Genomic DNA, 23,608 nt, shown 5'->3' with positions numbered 1-23,608 from the left:
GGAAGTCGAAAGCTTCTATGAAGACGTCGAATCGGTGATGGATAAAGTCAAAACAAAATACACTATTCTGATGGGCGACTTCAATGCCAGGGTAGGCAAAAAGCAGGCTGAAGACAAGTCAATGGGGTAATATGGCATATGTTCTAGGAATAGCAGGGAAGAGTTATTAGTACAGTTTGCAGAACGGAATAATATGTGGATAATGAATACCTTCTTCCGCAAACGAGATTGCCGAAAGTGGACGTGGAGGAGCCAGAATGACGAGACTAGAAATGAAATAGACTTCATAGTCTGCGCCAACCGTGGCATTATACAAGATGTGGACGTGCTCGGCAAGGTGCTCTGCAGTGACTATAGTATGGTAAGAACTCGAATTAGCCTAGACATGAAAGAGGGAATCAAAGTACAGAAAAAAGCCGAATATCTGTTCTGTAGCTTGATTCGGAAGTCCTCTATTTTACCTGAGGTAGCGGTAAAAGAGAAAATAGAAGGATTCCAAATTAAGCTACAGAACATATATTCGGCTTTAACTCAGAAAGGTGACCTTAGTGTTGAAGCAATGAACGGCAATCTTATGCGCATCATTAAGGAGTGTGCAATAGAAGTCGGTGGTAACTTCGTTAGACAGGATACCAGTAAGCTGTCGCAGGAGACGAAAGATCTGATGGAAAAACGCCAATGTGTGAAAGCTTCTAACCCTAAAGCTAGAATATAACTGGCAGAACATTCCAAGTTAATCAATAAGCGTAAGACAGCTGACATAAGGAAGTATAGTATGGATAGAAATGAACATGCTCTCATGAACGGAGCAAGCCTAAAAGCAGTGAAGAAGAAACTAGGCATAGGCAAGAATCAAATGTATCCGTTAACAGACGAAGTCGACAATATCGTTACTAATATGGATGAGATAGTTCAAGTGGCTGAATAGTTTTATAGAAATTTATACAGTACCAGTGGCACCCACGAAGATAATGGAAAAGAGAATTGTCTAGAGGAATTTGCCATCCCGCGAGTAACGCCGGAAGAAGTAAACAAAGCCTTGGGCTTGGGAGCTATGCAAAGAGGGAACGCAGCTGGGGAGGATCAGGCAACATCAGATTTGTTGAAGGATGGTGGCCAGATTGTTCTAGAAAAACTGGCCACCCTGTATACGCAATGCCTCGTGACCCCGAGTGGACAGGAATCTTGGAAGAAAGCCAACAACACAATCCTAATTCATAAAAAAGGGGACGCCAAAGACTTAAAAATTATAGACCGATAAGCTTACTGTCCGTTGCCTACAAAGTATTTACTAAGGCAATTGCAAATAGAATCAGGAACACCTTAGACTTCCGTCAACCAAAGGACCAGGCAGGATTCCGTAAAGGCTACGCAACAATAGATCATATTCACACTATCAATCAGGTGATAGAGAAATTGAATTAAGGTAGAGTAAGGCAAAGTACTCGAACCCACGACCATTAGTAGGAGTCTAGCCCACGACCTTCGGTGCTAATTAAGGTGGAGATAGTTTGGGCAGAAGTAACTCAGTTTCAGTTAATTAACGCACTCGCACCCATGACACCTGGTAGGAGCAGCACCCACGAGCTTTGGTGTTAAAGGGAAGTTAATCAAGGTACGTTGAATTAAGGTGGAGTTAGGTAGAGCACTCGAACCCACGACCTTTGGTAGGAGTTGAGCCCACCACCTTTATTCTTAAGGCGAAGTTAATTAAGGCACCGTGAATTAAGGTTAAGTTAAGGCACGGGACCCATGATCTTTGGTAGGAGTCGAACCCACGACCTTCTGTACTAATTAAGGCGGAGTTAGTTTGGGCAGAGTAAACTCAGAGTTAATTAAGGCACTCGAATCCATGACGCTCGGTAGGAGCGGAACCCCACCACCTTTGGTATTAAGGTGAAGGTAATTAAGTCACAGTGGATTAAGGTAGAACACTTGAACCCACGACCTTTGGTAAGAGTCGAGCCCACCACTATAGGGAAGAGTTAACCTAGATAGAGTTAGTTAAAACACTCGAACCAACGACCTTTGGTAGGAGTCGAGCCCACCACCTTCAGTGTTAAGGCGAAGTTAATTAAAGCGTAGTGAATTAAGCTAGTGTTAAGGCACTGGAACCCCAGACCCTTGGTAGGAGTCGAACCCACGCCTTTTGGTGGTAATTAAGGCGAAGTTAGCTAGGGCATAGTTAACTCAGATAGAGTTAAGGCATTCGAACCTACCACACTTGGTAGGAGTGGAAACCACCACCTTTATTGTTAAGCGGAAGGTAATTAACGCACAGTGAATTAAGGTACAGTTTGTTAAGGCACTCGGACCCATAATCTTTGGGAAGAGTCGATCCCACCACCTTTAGTTTTAATGTTAGTTAAGACACAGCGAATTAGGGTAGAGTTAAAGCACTCGATCCCACGACGTTTGCTGGGAGTCGAGCCCTCGACCTTGCGTTGTGCCATAATGTTTAAGCATTGCGGGGTAGTCGCAATACTTTTGCATTCATCCATGTAGGGATAACCAAGTGTCTCTTGAATTTTTTCTTCGGACAGCTTGTCTAGCATTAATTGGAATACACGGCATATGTGATTCACCCAAATAAAATTTAGATGGAAGCCGCTGCTTGTTTTTGTCACACCTTTCCGTTAAACAGGACAGATTGAAACCTACCTGCTACAAATTCAACTCGCTGCATCATATCCTGGCGTAAAAAACGACAAACGCCTGTTGTCTGACTTAGTGCTATCAAGGAACCGTCACAGAAAATCCGGCGTCGTTGTGGGCGAGAGAAATCATCCCGGGACCACGCATCCCGAAACACGCAGGCACAGGCATTACTAAAATAACTGAATTTCTCGAAGTAAAATGTGTCACAAAAGTCGCAAAGTACAACTTACACACAACCTACAAACATGATAGCGTCCTATTGTAATTTGAATATACAAGAAAATGTAATTTTATTACCACATCATGTGGGGGTGCCCGAAGCACCCCCTTCCCTCTTTCCTCAGGCAATTAATATCTACTGAGGAGCAGTGGGAGGGTGCCTTGCGCAGCTCCAGGCCCGAACTTCAGGAGGCCATCCTGGAGTGGGCTGAGAGGATAAAGGAGGCCTACTTCAACTAGTTCCTCCCCCCACCCTCTATTCCATTGCCCCCTTCCCTTTAAAGAGGGATAAATAAAGTTTTTCATCATCATCATCGCCTTCTCTCGAGGTGCCTCGGGAATCACCGTGCGCCAATGATGCCTGCCGAGAAAACACGGCACGCGCGCCGGTCGGGCTTGCCGCTGACAGCATTGACCGCCCACGCGACGACTTTGGCGCCTGTGATTGGCGCGCTTGGGTTTGCGGAAAGGCGGCGCCGCGAAAGAACCCATCCTCGCGCGAGCAGAGCATTGTTGCTTTCGCGGCGCGCGTTTTTAGGCGCGTGGCTTTGCGCGCGCTTATTTCCGCAACTGAGGCCTTAGTAGGAGTGGCACGGCACGCTCGGTTCCTTGCAACGTCATCAAAAAAAAAAAAGCATAAAGCTCACTTGTGTGTACAGCGTTCACCGCCAGCGTTGCCTGCAAAACATTGCGGTTACATAAACTGCAGTTGCCGGGAAGCGTGATAAGAAGTCGTGGATCTTTGAATGATATCGCGTTCCGGTCTTAAAGACGAAGCTTAAAGGGAAGCTGAAGAGTCTGTCGAATTCAATAAGACGCTCATATACGGAGGCGGGAACCTTATAAACCATGAAGGTAAGATTTTGGGGGGGATTTTTCACTTAGGAGCGACGCAATCGTCGGAGAAAATTGCACTGTAGCTCCGCCCCCCGTCGAGCGCCGCGCGCTGCCGCTCACGCTGATGATGCGAGCGGAGGCCGGAAACGGCGGCGTAGTGACGTCAACACTGGTGTTCCGCTCCTTCGCAGCCTCCACGACCGTGCCTGACCGGGCTTACTTCTCCGTGCGTCTCGTCCTAATCTGCTTCGCTCGGCCCTACATTCCTTTATTTGTGTATATAGGAGTGGTAGTTGACGTGCGCAGCATCAATTGAACTTGTAGGCCGGTCATGCCGGCGTTCTGTGCAGCCTACGCTTGCACGAACACCAGCGGCCGCGACGATGTTCCGATGTTCCATTAATTCCTGCAAGACAAGAAGCTTTCAGCTAAGTGGGAGGCTGCTGTGAAGCGAAACAACTTCAAGCGCTCAAGAACAAGTGTTGTGCTTTAACCACTTCCGTGACGATTACTACCGGAGTTTATCAATAATGCGTGCTTTGGGTTCTCCTAAAAAAAACAGTTAGCACGCCGAACGGAAGGTGCATGTTTATCGCCCACCCTTGACGCAGGTTTCATCGCCCAGCGCCGCGAATTTTCTATTCGCACGTGTGTTGTGAAACAGCCTGCATGCAGCTACCGTAACGCAGGGCAAGCTTAAAGTTTGCATGTGTTGGAAAGCCTGCTCACGCAAAGACGCTGCACTCCCCCTTCTCTCGCACACATAAGAAACCGACCATCTCACGTAGCCGGCGGAATTCGCCGGTCACGAGTAGCGTGCGGATGGCGCGCTGATGAAGGTTCTATACTACACGTGCTACAACAGCCGGTAAACTTTTCCCGCGTTTAAACCGTCTGTGTAGATTGCCGACAGCTTGGGGGCAGCGCACAAATGCTGAAGATCGCATCACCGCTTACGTTCTACGAGGAGGCATGCAGGAACATAACACTACAGTTGTTTGCCCGGAAACTTACTCACTGGAACGCTGGATTCAGCTTAGCAAAAATCATACTCGCCAAAGAACATTTCCAACACAAGGAGGTGCTAACACTTCACCTTCGTTCGCGTGGAAAGCAGTGCTTGCGCCAGCATTTTTTGCTTCTTGGAGAGGCCGGCTCTTCGCAATCGGCTAATACATGTAGTATGTACAAGTATGTACGTACGTGTAGTATGTACAAGTATAAACCCCTTACAAGTGATCTAGCACGCGACAGCGACAGCGCTACAAGCGAGGCGATGGCTGTCACGTTCACTCGTCGACTGCAAGCCGAACTCCACGCGAGCGACGGCTTTGAGCGACGACTTCCCGGAATGAGGGCAACAATATACGCGCCGAAACTAGCGTGACGCAAGCTTTATCAATTTAAGTTGACGTATTTTACTCAAGAAGGAGCATAAAATATTTCTGAAGGTCTTGCACTAGGTTCTTATTCTTGCACGTGTAAAATTCAATAGTGTGCTCGTTCCGTGCGACAAACAGCAGTATTTGAGTTATGTACATCCAGTTTCGGCTTCGCACAATTGGCTAGTCCCTCATAGCAATTCCGGGCGACGAGCGACGAGTTCTAGATTTCTAGAAACGAGCGATCGAGCGACAACACCGAGCGATTTGTTCAAGCGACGGCCCGTTTTGTCGCTCGAAGCCGTCGCCCGTCACCGTCGCGCGCAAAATCGCTCTCGTAGAGTTTGGACTTAACGCCGAACTACTCAGGGAAACTCAAGCTCTCGAAAATTTCCATGACCGTCTCAGCAAAACACCACCAAACTACTTTGCACCGTGCTTCGTGTGTAGCGGCAGCAGTCGGTCCGGACGAACACCATTGTTGACGTCACGAGGCGCCCGACCAATCACAGGCGGAAACGAGGCGCGTGAGCTGGGCGTGTCTGCTGCTGCACTTTTCGTCGAAATAAAATATGTTTGCGCTTTCTTTCACTCAATTTCGATGCGATATTCTAATTCAGAGGGTTGAAAACAACGGCGTACTGCTCTTCACTCATTTTTTCTGGAAAACCTTTCAACTTCCCTTTAAGCGCCCTCCAAACTTTTTTTCACCTTCAATTGATCACTGAGCACAACTTCATTATTTCCGCTGACCAGACGAATTTTCGTCGAGCCCTACAATTATTAGCTGATTCAGTTAAACTGGTAGCCGATGGCTCCAGTGAGTTCAATTGGTATGTAAGCCTGAGCAAACCCAAGCCGAGCGAGCCGAGGTAAACCACGGTGGCCTCAATCTGTGCAAGTCGAGGGTTGTTGGAATGATCATGATTGTGGGTCAGAGGGAGTACCAGTGAATGAAAGCTTGTGCGAGTCTGAGTGTATTGAAACAAGTCTGAATCACATGTGAAGAGATTGTTTTTTAAATCCACGAGATTGATGTGAGGTTTGAAGCTTTACAGTTTGACAGTAACTCTGTCTTGTCTTCATGTCAATCCAACTGCATATGGTAGCGAGTGTGTCTGTGTATCGGCAATCACGATGTTTTGCCTATATTATTCAGTATCTTAGTGTATCGAATAACATCGACTGAATCGAATTAGCGCGAACGAGCTGCGCCAAGACTGATTGCCGGTGAGTCTGAGAGAGCCAGGCCGGGTCTTATATTATGAGCTCTGTTGCGAAGTGAGCCGTGTTGAGCACATTCTTAGTGAGTATCAGCTTGAGCATAGCTTGGGTAAAGCTAGGGTATGAGCCAAAGTAAGGGTTTCGAATAATCGCAGAAACCAAGCGCACGGAATTTTTAGTAACAACCATGATAATGTTACATACAGCGACGCTTAAGAAATTATAGGAGCAATAAGTGTTCATGTATAACTGAAATATCGAAATAAGGAAACGTTAAATGAAATTGGAAGAAAAGACATCTTCTCGCCAGTGGTAAACGAATCCGTAACGTCCACGTGACACGCGCGATGCCTCACTGTGCAGCTCCTGTCCACTTTCGTCGTTATTTTTGTGTATGTCCCCATTGTTTCTACATTTCAGTCAAACGTTCAAAAACGGTTTTCCCGAAAAATTTCTACGTTTTATTGTCTACTGGCTAAGTCTTATGTCTGTATTGCGACCTTCAAGAGGTCATTATCTTTCGTGACACGAAGCGGCCATTTCGCGCATTACAGCGCTCATGCCGTGTTTCGTGTCATCCTTCTCTTGCTTTTGTTAGTAAACACCTCTCTTTTTCGCAGCACGGCCCTGGATAGCCAGTGTGTTCGGCGCTGCTTTGGTGCTCGTGTGCCCCGCGTGGGTGTGCCTGGCGCGTGGCCACCCGACCTCTAGGAAGGTGCTGGCCGTCGGCTGGTGGCCAATCATCGTCGCCATGATCATCTCCAGGTGCTGCTAGCTTCGTCTTTCTTTTCTCTTTCCTTGCCCCCTATTGTATGAAGCTCTAAATAGCATCTGACATCGGAAATATTGCACACCAGACAAGGCACTGAGCGTGTGAAAAAACTGTAGTCGGTTGTATCACTTCCCCGCAGCTGAGTACATATCACACAAACGAGAGCGGCCCCCGAGCATGCGCCACAAAAGCACGCACCGTAGCCTTGACAGCGTTCTGAACGTCTCGTGCGGCCTCTAAACCCAGTGCACCACGTGATCACGGTATTAAAGATATCCAACGTCACATCTGCATGCCAACAAAAAAAAAGGAGCATAAGCAATGACACTGGTCATAAGCATAAGCAATGACACCGGCCGGCAACACTGGTGAAGTCAAGTGCGATTTATGAGGCGGAGGAATTGCATACTATTTGCTGTCCAAGGCTGATTTGAACTTGTTCCCCGCATCAAGCTCAGATCAGATTTGTATTGTAAATACGCCGCCTGCTCAGGTGCTTGTCCGAATGCATTTTGGCCAACCTTTCAGGGATTCCCTGATCTCAAGAAGGTCACGAAGGGCGAAGGGTCCAAGGTAGGGCACCCACGTACGGCGGTCCCACTACATGTTCACACCATGTCACACATCGAAAACTTTGCACGACGCGTCGGCATGACAGTAATAGAGAGTTTTAGAATTGGGGACACAAGCGACTTGGGGACGTGTAAAACCCAAGCCAGTCACATCTGAAGAGATTGCTTTTTGAATGCACGAGATTTGTGTGGAGTTGGAAGGTTTACATTTTGACAATAACTCTGTCTTCTTGTGTTCGTGTCAATGACAGCACATGGTACAGGGTGTGCCTGTGTATCGGCAATCACAATAGTCAGCTTCTTCTTGCGTTCGCGTTTACGCAAGACACAAAAATAGAAAACTAGCGCGGGTGCCCAAGTCGCGACATACAAACCGCGACATAGCCAAGAGCGGCATACGAGCTGCAGTCATCCAAATTTCGTATCGCTCGGAAAAATTCGTTGCAGAGCAGACTTGCTGTGTTCCGGGTGATTTTCGCCATTTTTAGAGGCAAGACACACAGGGCAACGCAAGACGCTGGCAAAGCTCGGGTAGGCGTCATTTGACCATCCTTGGCTTTGGAAAAATCACACACATAATCTCTTGTGGGAGCTATCGAAACGATGCGCGAGCATTTCATACTAATCAGCTGCAGTTTCGTTGTCCTATGGTGCTGTGTTTGGTATAACTGTGAGAAACACCGCGAGAGGATCGTGAAGCGGAGTAGCGCGGTTGCAACACCGAAATGTTAACTTAGGCCAGCATGAGACGACAAGAAAGAGGCGACAAGCAGCAATATTCGCTTATGTTATAGATAATTCCTAGAAGATGTAGATGTGGTATTAAATGACAAGAGAGATTTTGCAAGTGCAGCAAATATATACAACATTTATTATGTACACTATCTCTACTTGTTGCGTTTCTTCTTTATCGTCAAATTGGTTGTCAGTGCGTTTGGATGATGCCGTTGATTCGTGGAAGATGAGCACTAGCCGACGTTTGCTGTAGTACATGACGCAATTGGACAGTGTCACGTTCGGTAGACCTCGTACGTACACGTGGTCGATGACGCTGGCTCCTCTCGATGCGAACCATTATCAACAGTGATCAGCCGTGCTCCGGCGGCGCTTGCATATGGCGCTGCCGCACGGGGCCTATCTTGAAGCGATTTGCGGTGCGAACGGAGCGCACCGAGTTCTGATAGCTTCGTGCGCGCTGTGTTCTCACAGCTTAGTCCATATTGAAGCGAGAGGCAGCAAAAGGTCAATTCACTCGCTGATGCGGGCCTTGCTTTGAAAGCGATCGCCTTACGTGACGGACGGATAGACAGACGGGTTTCCTCGTTGGGTAGGCATAAACATTGTTAAGCATTAAAAATATTTCCCCGTAATCAAACATAGGGCTCAGCATACTTCTATATCGCGCTCACTTTCGTTTTTTTTTTTTCTCTAGCATCGGCCGCTACATTCTCGACCTGGCCGTCACCCACTTCAGCGGACTGGTCGTGTTTCAACCCGTCATCAACGGTGAGCACGCCACTCTTCTCTCCATCAGTGGGGTGTATAGTGGTACACGGCATTCCCGCGACAAGCTTTCCGCAAAACGACATTAGTACGGTGTAGAGCATGCACCGGAAGTTCTTGGTGGCTGGAGTATCGACCGTTCACTGAGCGGCCTGACTGAGTTGCTGCGCTTGGGGACAGAATCGACGACAGCTGCGTTTGATGCAAAGTCGCACAGCGGAGGCTCTTTGAGGAGTGGCGTGTGAGGAGCACAAAGGAATCAACGGCACAGTTAGCGACTGAAATCTGGAGGCAGTTCCAAGAACGAGGTGCAGTGCAGGTCTGCAACAATCCGCGGAGGCGTGACACTCCGGAAAGACAGTCCGCTGCTTGCGCGCTCTGCAGGCGGTTGCCGCATATCGGTGCCATTTGTAAATTGTAAACTCATCGCAGTGGTATTTTAAGGCGCGAATTCTCTAGCGATGTTTTAAAGAAACGCAAGTTTCTACTTGTTTATTTTGGGGTTTTATCGCCATGCTTGTGTGTTGTTTTAATGCTAATAATGGAGTTTACAGTAATGGTGTTTCTATAATGTAATTGCATTGTATTACTTACTTGTAGTTGCTGTTACTTGCACGTACCATGTGTTATTTGTACATGCAGTATATGCCACATACAGTGTGCTATTTGTACGCTACCTGTAGTTTCTTATTGCCTTTTTTTATTTTGTGTGCGTACTTTTTTTCTGCAATGCAAACAACCACCCCGTAAGAGCCCCAAAGGACTCACAGTGTTGTAAATAAATAAACAAGCAAGCAAATACATAAACGAAATATGTAAATAAACGTTCTGCCATGCTAATCCGCCTAATCTTGCGTTGTATCATCGTGGCGGTGTGCATTTGTTTGTTACTAAAGAGATGGTTGAGTTCGCCTGGGCGCAAACCACAGTGAGGGGGGAAGCGTCCGTCTCGCGCGCTCCCCCGGCTCACTGTCCAACCCGGCCGCAGGGGTCAGCGGCAACTTGGCGGCCATCCACGCCAGCCGGCTGTCGACGCTCTTCGCGCAGCGCTCCGAGCTCGGCTGGCATCCGGAGGACGACAAGCGCCGCTGCGTCGACCCGCTCACGGGACTCTGCGGCCGCAGTGAGTACGCTCTGACCACTCGTGCGGGCAAGGTTTGTTAGGGCCTTATATGTGGCTCATGTAGCGGAAAGTCCGGCCTTGTTGCCGTGACTGCACTGTGGTCCGAAACAAGCTACGAACCCACGACCTTTGGTGTTATTAAAGGCTAAATTATTAAGGCGCAGGAAGAGTTAATTAGGGCGCTCGAACCGGTAACTTTTGGTGGGGGTCGAACCCACGATCATCCTTTGAGCGCACCTTGTGACGACGCCGTTGGTCACGCCGCGGCACTTCTGCTGACGTGGCCGCAAGGCTTTCGCATTCATCCACGTTGCGATAACTAAGAGCCCCTTCAATTTTTTTTATTTAAAACATACTGCAGGCTCCAGTGAGGGCCAGCAGGATGAGCGTAAGTTGCATACAACTATAAAGAAAGAACATACATAAATGCAAAATGTGAGCAATAAGTTTCAACAGGTCAATAAGGAAGGTAAGTCACAGCCAAGAAAATTAAATTACAAATGTATAAAGACTGATCCAAATTAAGTACTACCAAGGTGCCCATCAAAAACTTAAACCAAACTCAGCTACATATTTTCGCAGTTGCGACAGTGCTACATAAGTTCCCTTTTTCTGGGAAGGAAACGAAAAGGAGAGGTGGGCCTTCCATTGTAAAGAGGAATGAATATCTAGGATCTTCTAATAATACACTCTTTAGTGCTGTTTCAGTAATTTCACTTTACGTAAAGGTAATATCATACCATTTTTTACAGTGCAATTACAGAAAACGCTCTATCGAATGTGGTATTGAAATATTCTAGGTCATTTTGTGATTTTCTTAGTTTTCTCTTCGAACAAATATACGAAAATTTCATTCATTTGGTGGTACCACTTGTCGAGGCACGTCCTATAACACTCTAGGTAAAGAATTCGGGTGCCTATCTGTGGCTTGGAAACGTGCTCGTGGCCTGTATAATCACTCCATTGTTGAAAGTTTTGCGCACACTGAATGAAGTAGGACAACAAGGAAAGGACACAAATACCAGCGCAGACTGACAACTCAACGTCTATTCCTAAAAACGGCACATATATACCCTCCATACAAATCACATGATCACCACGCATGGGCAACTGAGCCTCCGTTCCCCATGATAACAACACTCATTCGAATTTTTGGAGGAATACTGCTGTCTATCCCTCTATATTTTTTATGTACCTATCACCCAATTTATTGAGTGCTAAACTTTGCCCGCAGACTGGAAGGTGGGGAAGGTGCTCCCTATGTTGAAATCAGGTAACCCGCATTCTCCTCTCAATTACAGACCCATTTCACTTACCAGCGCAAAATCCTTGAACACGTCATATTTTCCAATCTTGTCTCATTTCTGGAATCCAACTCTTTCTCCACTTCGTTTCAGCATGGGTTTCGCAAAAACTACTCCTTCGAAACACAACTAATATCGTTTATACAAAACATTTCTTCATCTTTAGACAAAGGCCAAGTCATTGACGGTATCTTTCTAGATATTGCGAAAGCGTTTGACAAGGTGTGTCATCACTTACTGCTTCTTAAACTTAGTACTCTTAACATTGAACCTAATATTCTGAAATGGATGGAACGTTTTCTAAACAACCGTACCCAGTTTGTAACAGCTAATGATTCTGCATCCCCGCACTGCGCGTGAAATCAGGTGTTCCTCAAGGCTCTGTCCTGGGATCGTTACTATACCTAATTTATATAAATGACTTACCTGCCGTAGTTAATATTTCTATTAAACTTTTTGCCGACGATTGTGTTCTATACCATGAAATAACTAATCAGCATGATAACCTTATGCTTCAGCCAGATCTGGATAAAATTTCAAGGTGGTGCTCACAATGGCTAATGTTCTTAAATCCGACTAAATGCAAAATTATGTCTTTCTCGCGTCGCTCAAACTCACCAACTCCTTTCGGCTATATTATCAATGAAACCAACCTTGAGCACGTGACTTCCTACAAGTATCTTGGAATCCAGCTAAACAGTAACCTTTCGTGGCATGCGCACATCCAACATATCACGAACAAACAGATCTCTTTGCTACATTCGCATGAATTTTTCTAAAGCCCCACCACATTTGAATTTACTGCTCTACAAAACACTAATTAGACCGAAGCTTGAGTATGCATAATCTGTCTGGGACCCTGGGCAAAAAACATTAGCAGACACCATTGAGTCAGTTCAGAACAAGTCAGCACGTTTCATCCTTTCAAATAATTCCCGCACAGCTAGCCTTTTTAATGAAGTCAAATCTCGGCCTTATAAATTTGCAGCTTCGAAGAAAAATGGCCCGTCTCTGCCTTTTTCAAAAAAATATGTTACCAAAATAACACGCCCAAACAAGACTTCATTTCAGAGCCTTCGTACATGTCGTCGCGTCTTGATCATCGGTTTAAAGTGTTCATTCCTTTCTGTCGCGCATAGGTTTTCTCCGATTCATTTCTGCCAAAAACCAGTGCCGAGTGGAACCGCCTTCCCCCCTCCATCGCTTACATCGAGGAGGAATCATCTTTCAAGATTGCAATAACTGATTATATTTTGAGCTTATCTCTCTAAATACTAATAATTGTTTGAACGTGTTGCATTTTCGTTGCATTATTGTACCCACCCCCTCAGTAGCGCCCTTCTGGGCCCTGAGGGTGCTGTAAATAAATAAATAAATAAATAAATAAATAAATAAATAAATAAATAAATAAATAAAATGCATCATATTCGACACCCACTATCGTCTAATATTGAGTAAGTTAATTTCACTATCATACAGAGCGACACACGGATGTCTGACACATGCTCCCTGTAGTCCAGACATGTGCCAAGATATCTCTTTTTGTCTGATTAGGACTAACATGCAAAATAGCGCTTTGGTCAAACAGCAGTTTACACAATGAATATTGCGCACAGTGCACTGCAAGATTCGCATAGGGCCTTCTCTTCAAGCAGGCCAAGTGCTCTCTTAACCTTACATTTATGCATCGGTCAGGCTGACCGACATAGTGCTGCCCACACTTGAAAGGAATTTTATATACCGCATTTCTTTTACATTGCAAAAACTGGTGCACATGACGCATCCGGCACTTATTAGTAAGACTGTTCACCTTGTTACATACATACTATTTGTCGCAGGGCAAACACCTCCCCCCAACCACTTTGTCTCTTGGCGAAAAAACCTATATTCACGTCATATTTGGCAGCAACCTTCTTGAGCTTATGCGATCAGCCATGCACATACGGGCAGTGGTGCAGCCAGAGATTTCGTTCGGAGGGGGCTCACGTTGCAGCTCGGCCTCTTCACAGAATTTGTCGAGGGATCAAATACGTGAATGATAACTGCATTGTCATTGCCAAAGATGCTGCAAACGAATTCTTGGACACTACGCACTGTCAAGACAAGAAAATGTGTATTTTTTCACAAAAGAATATACTCGTATATCCTAAAAGTTATTCCCGGAATAACTGATATGAATGCTTCCATTCTTTATTGACTAATTAATAAGTAAAGAAAATATCATACAAATTTAGAATCAATTCGAAACAAACAAAGCAGTGCATGCCGCTGATCTGAAATATGTAAAGGCCATGCAATGAACAAGTTGAGGACAAATATTTTATTGAAACTTTGTCAGCCAGAAACATTGCTTACGTTTTTGTACATATGCAATGGCCCGGGAAAAATCTGAATGACGCTGTCATTTGTTCCATTGTTTTGCGCAGGAGCAGCTGTCAGCGATCGTGTATTGTGAGTAATTACACCCAAATTATAGTCGCAGCCGAGAGCACATATAGAAAGCAGTTCTGCAAAATATACGAGGGTGAGTCAAATGCACGTCACCCAATGCGAATATATGAAAAACAGAGTGCTTTATTTAAAAGTGGTCTCCATGAGCATTGTCCCACTGACTAACGAGTCACGCGACTCCCGTAAAACTACTTGGGTTGCTGCTTCAAAAAGTCTGGAACTGACTTTTTTACGTGATCGTCCAACACGAACATGGTTCCCTTCAGCTGTTTTTTTCTATTCCCCCAACGTGAGGAAGTCGCAAGGCGACAGGTCTGGGTTGTATGGCGGATGTTGCAGCGTTTCCCACTTGAAATTTGCCAGTTTTGTATTAACCATATCGACGACGTAGGCACGGGCCGGGATCATCTTTTCGTGGAGCAAGATGACCCCATTCGTCAATTTTGCACGTCGTTTGTTCTTGATTGCGACAGGCCGCCGATCCGGCGTTTCTCAATATCGGAAACGATTGATAGTCTCCCCAGGTTCAGAAAATTCTATTAGTAATGGCTCCTGACGACAAAAAAGAGTCAGCCACAGCTCTCCGGTGGAAATGACGTCTTTTGTTTTCTTTTGGGGTGGTGAATTCGGATGTTTTCACTGTGAGCTTTGCCGTCGTGTTTCATGCTCGTAGTAGTAGCACCATGATTCGTCTCCGATCACAATTGCAGACAAGAAGTCGTCGCCCTCCTTGTGATACCGGCTCAGATTAGTCAAGGCAGCGCCGAAATTCTCCGTCTCCTGACGGTGGTTCAAGCTCTTGGGCAGCCAATGTCTTTCTTCTTTCTTCTTTATTGATACTGTCAGCCCTTTCTTTAAAGCCATTACAGGAGTGGAGAAAAAATAATAAAACAAGCAATGTCAACACATCTGATTCAGGCAGGACGTACAATACATCTCAATACAACGTTCAAACAAGAAATTGTATTGCATATACATTGTAATACAGCAAGCATAAAAAACCAATCAATGTACCTTGAGGCATGTAAAATAAGAACAACATACACAGATAATAACAAAACCATAAAATCAGGTGATTCAGAAAGTCAGATAATTAACGCACCGCGCTCTTGGAATAAATAATGGCATGGAAATTACTCAGAAAATTATTTAAAGAGACATACTGAACTACGAAATCGGGAAGCATGTTACACTCTTTTATCGTTCAGGGAAAGAAGCTATATTTAAATGTGTCATTACGGGTTACAGGAGGGGGAATATACATGCTGTGACGATGTCTAGAAGATTCGTTTGTAGAAATTTCAAAATAGTTCGTCCCATAATTTCTATTTCATTAAGAATAATAAGGAACAAGAACTTCAGCCTATCCTACTTAGTCTTTTATTCTAAATTGGAAAGATTTGCAAGCTGACATAGATTTGAAGCGGAGTGAGGTCGACCATATTTGTTGAAGATGAATCGAGAAGCAAACCTCTGAATCATTTCCAGTTTCTTACGGTTTTTCTCTGTGTTAGAATCCCAGACAATTTTCGCGTACTCAATGATTGTTCTGACCAGTGTTCTATAGGCCAAGTTTTTAACTTCAGAGGTTGCTCTGTGTAAATTTTGTCTTAGGCTCCAAAGCGCATTATTCCCCTTCTTACTTACTTCATCTACATGCCTATTCCAGCTTAAGTCACTTCTAAATAATAATCCCAAATATTAGTGCTCCTCTACCTCTTTAAGCTTGTTGCCATGTCTACTATAAGCAAATTGCAGGATCTTCCTTTTTCTTGTAATAGACATGCTTACTGATTTAGTTGGATTTATAACCATCTGCCAGTCAGAACACCATTTCATAATGTTATCAAAGTTGCATTGCAATTTAATTTGGTCACTGGAAGATTCTATATCATTATAAACAACACAATCGTCAGCGAATATTCTTATTCAAATAGAAATGTGGTGCATCAGGTCATTAATGAAAATAAGAAATAGAAGAGGTCCAACTTCCCTGAGGTACTCCAGACAACACCGGTTGAAGACTGGGCCTATGCGCGTTTTTTTGAACGTACTGCTGACGTCACTGTAAGTACGATGTAAACCACTTTGTGAGGTTAGGATTCTTAAACGCAGTATTATTTTGAACAAAAGTTTGTAGTGGGAAACTTTATCGAGTACTTTGGCAAAATCCAAATAAATGAGGTCCATCTGTGCACGGGAATTTATTGTTTGTGAAGTGTCATGAACCAATTCAACTAATTGAGTGATCGTAGATAGCCCTTTACGGAATCCATGCTGCACAGGGGATACCAAGCTATACATATCAAGGTATTGTGACAAGTGTTTGGATATGATATGTTCCGGAAGTTTACAGCATGTACTTGTGAGGAGAATTTGTCGGTAATTGCTAATGTCTGAAGTGTTCCCGGTTTTATGAATTGGTACTATTCTCGCTAGTTTCCATGCGGTAGGGAAAGAACCATTCAATACTGAGGAATTAAATATTGTTGTAAGGAACTTAGACACCCATTCAGCATACCTCACTAAGATTTCATTAGGAATATCGTCTGGTCAAGTCGTCCGGTCTGGTCTGGCACACAAAGGCCGATAATCGAGATGTTCATGAATAATGGTATGCACCGCACCATGACTGATGTTGACACTCTCTGCCAGTTCGATGCTTATCCTCTGTTCTTGTCTAATCAGCTCATCGAGCTTTGTTTTTGTATGTCCCCGAACAATAAAAATAAATTAAAATGGGGAAGCACGCACCACCAGAAAGGTACTGTAGGCAGAAAGGCCAATTAAAAATAAATGAAAAGGGCCTGCAGAGGCAACCCAAGACGAATTTAGAGAAAACGTTAATATACAAAAAATAAGGCGGAGTTAAGCTTGGAAATGTCAGAAAAATAATAGTTAAACAAACAGGTTAGTGGGTGGAAAAGGCCCATTTTGAGAAGCCTCTCTGAAAACTGCATCCGGAAAGGAACAAATTACCGTCTGCAACGAGCGCCCACACCCAGACCGTCCCCCAGGGCCACGCGCCGACGCCCGCGCAGGGACCCGCAAAGCTTCCATGCTGTATTGCATCATTTCACATGCGCCAGTGCATCCTTCCTCTCTGCCGGACTCCTGCCGCCTCGACTCGATGCCAGTGGTCTGGTAGGCAGGGTAATGCGTAGTATGAGGTGACCATGAGGCTCATCAGGGTGGTGCTCTGCAATGTTTTGACACAATGATGGGTGACACAAAGAGATTGATAACAGAGGTGAAGAGGAAGCGGTGAATAATGAGAATGAAGCATGCAGTTAGAGCCATCCAGCACGGGGAAGCCCTGCCATAGTTGACTTATACAGTGTGGATGGCGGGAAACAGTGATGAAAAAGTAATATGAAACACTGAGACATTAGTGAAACTGAGGAGTGGGCTAGTGCCCATCGGGATCAGCGGAAAAGGAAGTAACAGAAAGAGTGATGAGATTTTGCAGGAGCAGGGCACGGGAACGTTTTGATCGTATCAAGGCCGGATAAACGTCAGGCGAAATATTTTCGAGGCGCAAGAGAGTTCGCAATTGCGACGCAATGTGCGCTGTACGCGCGCAGCAGGTCAGGTAATGGGTCTCGTGCTCACAAGGAGCACCGCACGCGCACCGATCAAAGGTGCTAAGATGAAAGCGATGAAGGTAGTACAGAAAATGTCCATGCCCAGTGAAGAAATGGGTTAAAAGACGGGTCGGAGGGAACCAGCGCGGAATCGCGTACACACTACGGACAAGACTAATGTCCGTGCCCTCGCGCTGCCAGTAGCAGTGCCAGTGATGTTGAGGCGTTTTACATAGTCGAGTCCGGACCGATCGCACGGAAGCTAGACACCAGCGAACGAGGCCGGCGGCCGCCGCAGACGACGCGTCTGCCACCTCGTTACCCACCATGCCCCCGTGGCCAAGACGGGGTAGAGAAGGACTCGGCGACCTGTGAGTTCTTGTGAACGCAGGATTCTCTTAAATTGCCATATGCGCTCATCCGTGACATAAAGGAGCGAAAGCGCCGTCAAAATGGACAGGCAATCGGTATAGATGTGCACCGCAACCTTTCCGCGCAATTTCGCGATGAAGTCCAGAACCCCTGCAAAAAGCGATGGTCTCAGCACTGTGCGCGCTTGTGGCGTTCTCCGCCCTAAACTGCGAGGAGCCGACCGCGCGAGTCGAATACCACATGCGCTGCACCCGCAGCGACACCCGTGGAGGTGCACAGATGGTACGCAGGCGATGTCGATATAATGGCAGCCTGGCCGGGCGTCAAGCGCTCGAACGAAAAGCGACAAGCAGCATGAGGATGGTGCGACCACTGGTCAAAAAGACGCGCGATGGAGTTCGGATAAAATGTGTCCTGGCCATAATGAGATACTTGGTGCAGCGCAAAGATTGAAAATTCCGCCGCCAACCAATCCAGCTCCACATTCAGCGGTGGACAGTTCGCCAGAAAATGCAGTGCCGTGGTGCGCGTGGTGTGTCATGCGCGCCGGTCAAAGCCACTAGAATGGAGTGCTGCACAGATAACGCGCGGGTGGTCAAGTAAGATGATGGAAAAACCGACCACCACATCGGAGACGCGTATGCAATCGCAGGAAGCAGAACCTGTCTTACAGACGCCCTATAAGCACGGGGCGCAGGGAGAAGTGCATGCGTAGAAACTTGAGGGATCGTGCAACCAATACCTCGGCTTTGGTATTAATAAAGTCAACATGGGCATGGAAATTAAGTTTGTAGTCAAAGACCACGCCGCTAATTTTAATATGGTCTTTTTGTTTTAGGTAAGCGCCATCCAATGTAATGGACGGACGTCGCTTAGAGGTGCCAATGTGCCCATTGTTGAAGAAGACGAAATAAGACTTTTGATGACTAATTTCGACCGTGTTTTGCCGGGCCTAATTGCAAACCAAGGTGAGCATAGATTCTGCCAGAGCGAGGAACTGGAACACGTACGATGGTGTCGTCTACGTACGCCTGGATGTGAACCCCTTGTGAAAGTGGAAGGACTAGCATGGAATGAATGACCAAATTGCACAACAAGGGGCTGGTCGGCGATCCCTGGGCACTTCCAGTGGACAGACGCGGCGCTGCGTCTCCCGCATTTGCACGAAACCATAGAGTTTCTCACTACATTACCTAGAGGGAAATCTGGCGCTGCTGTGCTGTGGTATGCATGGGAATGCCAGTATATTGTGACTTCGGATTGGCATCGTTCTCGGAGAGACAGGACACCTTGAAGACGCGCTTGGCAAGCACAATGTTTGTCTGTCACAATGATTTATTTTCTATGAAAATAGCACGTGAAAAACTGTTCTGGCTTTATTATTACGCAAATACATGTTTTGTTTAACTATGAGAACTTGGTATTGCGTGTACGATTATATGTTAAGTAAAAAGTACCAGCGGGCCGCTAAAGTTGGAAAACACACGACAAGGTTCGCGCTCGCTTTGAAACAGTTTTTAGTCTGTTCTTGCTTTTCTTAGGTGAGTAACTGTAGGTGAGTAAAGATATAATATGCGTGAATGAAAACATTTTATGAAGATTTCACATTGAAAACGCATTATTTGTGTAGCCATATCCACGTTTTAGACGAAGACTCTTACAACACCAGCCAACACAAGCCTCGCAGACACATATACACCAGAACACCGTGAATTCAAAGCGCGCCGCCATATTGATGAGCGCCGGTCGCGCCATCTATCCCAAGCGCCGCGAAGTAGCAGGCCTGGGCTGCCACGCCGGGAGATGCGACCCGGCGCGAAAGCGAAACTTGGGCTTTTTAGCTGGGCGGAAGGCGTGTTTCGCGTTTTTTCTAGCCTGTCATTTTCGCTGTCTCGATTCAATCAAACTTCAAGACCTCATGCAAGTCCGCAATGGCCACACTGAGTGATGTGCAGACTGCAGAAGCGAATACATCGGGTAACCACGTAAGCACGTAACCTGTGAAGGATTTTACAGCACTGTGTTGGTGCCACATTTTATTAAAGCACGCAGAACATTGTCCTCTGCACTTTCAGTTTGGTCTTGTTTGTCATGGTCACTACTGGGTTGGCCGCGTTTGGCAACCAACTGGCGAGGTCGTTTGACTGCCTGATTAGCAGACGCCTGCCCTTCACCACCTGCACATTGAAAACAATATATATGTTATAGTAAGAAGGGCTGTAGTTCTTTCCCATGCCATCACTGTTGCGAAGACATAAAGTCCTCTCAAAATGAAATAGAAAATGCACCAGGCCAATTGTATCGTGCAACCCCTTAAGAGTACAACATTAAGAACACAAGCCTACAGTACTCGAACAAGCAGCATGTGATGCTAAACCTGCACTCATTGGAAAATGAGGAACTACAGTAGTTATAATGTTCAACTACATGTGCAGTCAAAGCCCATATAACAGGGCGAGCATGACGGATGCAGGTTTTGTACAGTTGCACAAACCATGACAGGGCACATAAAATTACCATCCCTACTTAAAGCTGCATCATCAGGGAAGCCTTTGGTACAAGACAACAACCGCACCTGCATTCCAAAAAATTAGCCCCACCAACTGCAGCTACCTAGTATCAGACCTGTATCGCTTGTGCGAGGCCATATCGGATTGTTAGCGCTCCCTTAGAAAATAGTAAAAGAAACTGGTGAGAACGAGCAAAATTTTGTTACAAAATACAACACTAATTAAGCACCTTATTTTCCTCGCCTTATGAACGGAAAAATTTTGCGCTTTGCCCTGCATAACAGCCCGCACGCAGTTTAGAGCTCAGGATGCTCAAATGAATTCGTTACGAATGACACCTGCAACACCAGCTCGTAAAGACAGGCGCGCTGCAAGAACGCCTTCGGCGACGAGCAGTCGTTGTTTACGTTTTTGTCGACGCATGCTACGTGACGAGCAGACTTCGTTTTACTTTCATTAGCAATAACGCTCACCAGCAGGGCAACATACTATCGTTTACAACTTGTCGTTCACGCTTAATGGTCATGCCGTGCAGCAGCTGCAAGTATCGCTAACCGCAAACTCAACTGTTCCGCTTAACCGTCGGGAGCTCTGCCTGAATGAAAACACGAAAAGGCTTGCCTTCTTGTTATAGCCAAGGCGAAGCACCGGCGCGGGATTCTGCTCTGTGGGCTTGTCCAGAAAGTGCTCGGAGCAAACCTGCGTGTTACACATATTACGTTCGTAGGGCGCAAAGTTGAACGTGGCACCAAAATATACACAGATCGAATACTCATTCGTGCATTTTCACTGGGTTGGTAGTTCTTCCTATTCACTGCAGCTATCCACCGGTGGCGCAGCTTGTCATTCTTCGTTGCGGATGGAAATCGGTGCAGGCTGAAAACACCGCACCGGCACGATTCCCTACGTGTATTGTGCTCTTCGCAAACAGCGCTAAGCAACCTGCTCCTTTTCCGCTGGTTATTTTGGCATCCAAACACGACGCAACGATGCCCAGATGACTTCTTGTACTTTGGATTCGCGTTAACGGGCACATTTCCGCACTTTGGAGTCCTAGAGCTAGCGCTAGCCATGTCTGCTGGTCGCCGGCGAACACGCTTTGGCAGCCCAGAACAAAATGGCGCTGGTTGACCGGGCAATCCGGGTGCGAGAGTATGCGTTCGATTAGCCTGGGTGCGAGGCTAGCGTGTTCTGGTCTATACCGTCATTCCCATGACGGCACGGTGCCCCCTTAAGAAACTCCCATAGACGGTGGCGCCAGATTTCCCTCTAGGCGTCATAGTGAGAAACTCTATGCACGAAACACGACCCGGCGGCCCGCCACGAATGACTGGAGGAGATGGTACAGATTCGCAGGGCACCGGTGCTAAAAAACTGAAAAAACGCAGAAAAAACAGGACCGAATAGTGCCGCACGCTGTGCAGCGCGCCGGTGAAGTCGAGCGAAATGAAGACCGTCGGCGTCTTTGCTGCTTTGAGCACACTGAGGCGCTGTTTAAGTGCGTGCAGGGCAGGCGCACACCGCGCCTGCATGAAGTAGGTTGTGTGAATTAAAAAAAATAAGAAAGCCAGTAGTTTAGTTGGCGTTCCAATATTTTACCGAAAAGAGAATTCATGACTTTGGGGCGGTAGGCGGAAGGTAGGTCAGCGGGACGGCCGGGTTTAGGAATAAAAATTATTCGACCGACCTTCCAGGCAGAGGGGAAATGGCCCAACTTAACGGCGGCATTAAAGACGACAAAAAAGAAACGAGGATGCAAGCGGCATAAATTACGCACGAACATGGCGGTGAGCCCGTCCAACCCTGGCGCCGACTGCGCATTGCCCCGGTACACCGCGCACTCGATCTTGGCCGTGGTAAAGGGGAAGTCGTCCCGTACCTCAGGATAGGGACACCGGACTACAGCCCAAATTCGACGATGGTATTCGCTGTCGGCTGTAGGGTCATCCTCGGCTACATGTGCGCTTAATAAAAGGGTCGCTGATTCTAGGGCGGATGATGTAGAAGTGTCGTAGGGACCTTCGAGCGGAGGAAGATTTAGAACGGGAGGTAGTTTCTCCAAGGCCACCCTGAAAGGATCGCCAAAGAGATTCCGCCTCGTGATGTCGTGATACATCGCCCGATCTGCCGCAGCTTTCGCTTGCCCGATGTTGTCTTTGTAAGCAGCGAAAGCGGCGGCCTACTGGACACAAAAGATCTCACGCATGGCGGGTTCACACGCGCGCTGTAACCGGCGTCTGATCGCGCGCACCCTGACACGTTCGTCCCGCAATTCAGGCTACCACCACGACTACGCCCCCTCGCCAAGCGGGCGAACCCTTCGAAGGTGGCTCCTGCATAGGGCGTTATAGAGAGAGTAAAAACCCTCCAAAACAGATTCAAGCAGGATAGCCGATGAAAAGCGACAGCGGGAGACGCCGTGGAACCAGCGATGGTCCTGAAGAATCTCTAGTATCTGTCCACGCGCAAAATTGGTCCGACGACGTAACGGCGCCGTCGTGGCGGCGAAGAGGGTGAACTCAATATGTCTATGGTCCGGCAGCGTCTCCACCTCGGAGACCAACCAACGATATTCCCGCTCTGTGAGGGGAAAAGATGCGAGCTACACGTCAATCCACGATCGTGCGTAAGGCGTCTCGAAGGCGTCTAGAGTCGAAGCCGAAGTTAGAGTCGGAGTGATTTAAAATTTGTTATTCGTTTGCACATGCAAACTGCAGTAATTGCGCCACATGCCCATCACTGACGTCAGACCCCAAAGTGCGTCTTTAGCATTAAAGTCGCCACCAAAAACGAAGGTTTGGGTTAGGTGCCGAGAGGAAACTTGGCTCAGTTCATCCAAAAATGGATCCAGCGGACGATGAGGTGGGGCATGAGTGGCAACAAGCACGAACGCCCATCCGGCGCTCTCGCAGCTGAGTGCGACAATCAGCTGGGACACGTACACGGGAAAGAGGTCGAAGTCCGGGGCCTGCGCCAGCACGATCACTTGCGGGTGCTTCGAGGCATGAAAAGGAACGATGGAGCGGGCCACATGCGGGATGTGATTGTTGCGCGTATGGGGTTCGGACACCCGCGCGAAATGAAAGTCGCCCGCTAG

At 46.8% G+C, this 23,608-nt stretch overlaps 1 protein-coding gene and 1 long non-coding RNA gene across 2 annotated transcripts in view; one reads left to right on the top strand and one right to left on the bottom strand.

Annotated features, from left to right (window-relative positions):
• Window positions 1–23,608, top strand: part of LOC126523405 (solute carrier family 41 member 1-like) — a 155,120-nt gene that overhangs the window by 60,767 nt on the left and 70,745 nt on the right. The window contains exons 2-4 of the mRNA XM_050172027.3: window positions 6,941–7,085; window positions 9,097–9,170; window positions 10,156–10,290. Coding sequence (XP_050027984.1) covers window positions 6,941–7,085; window positions 9,097–9,170; window positions 10,156–10,290 — 354 coding nt within the window. The remainder of the gene's footprint in view (window positions 1–6,940; window positions 7,086–9,096; window positions 9,171–10,155; window positions 10,291–23,608) is intronic.
• On the bottom strand, window positions 20,005–21,279 carry LOC140218855 (uncharacterized). Its single transcript, XR_011895047.1, has 2 exons — window positions 21,133–21,279; window positions 20,005–20,178 (listed from the first exon to the last, which is right to left on the bottom strand). It is a non-coding gene; the product is annotated as an uncharacterized lncRNA (long non-coding RNA).

The sequence above is a fragment of the Dermacentor andersoni genome, chromosome 6 (assembly GCF_023375885.2).
Source record: "Dermacentor andersoni chromosome 6, qqDerAnde1_hic_scaffold, whole genome shotgun sequence".
In the NCBI taxonomy this organism is placed as follows: Eukaryota; Metazoa; Arthropoda; class Arachnida; order Ixodida; family Ixodidae; genus Dermacentor; species Dermacentor andersoni.
Note: the sequence above shows the minus strand (reverse complement) of the source record. Positions and strands in the feature narration are given on the sequence as shown.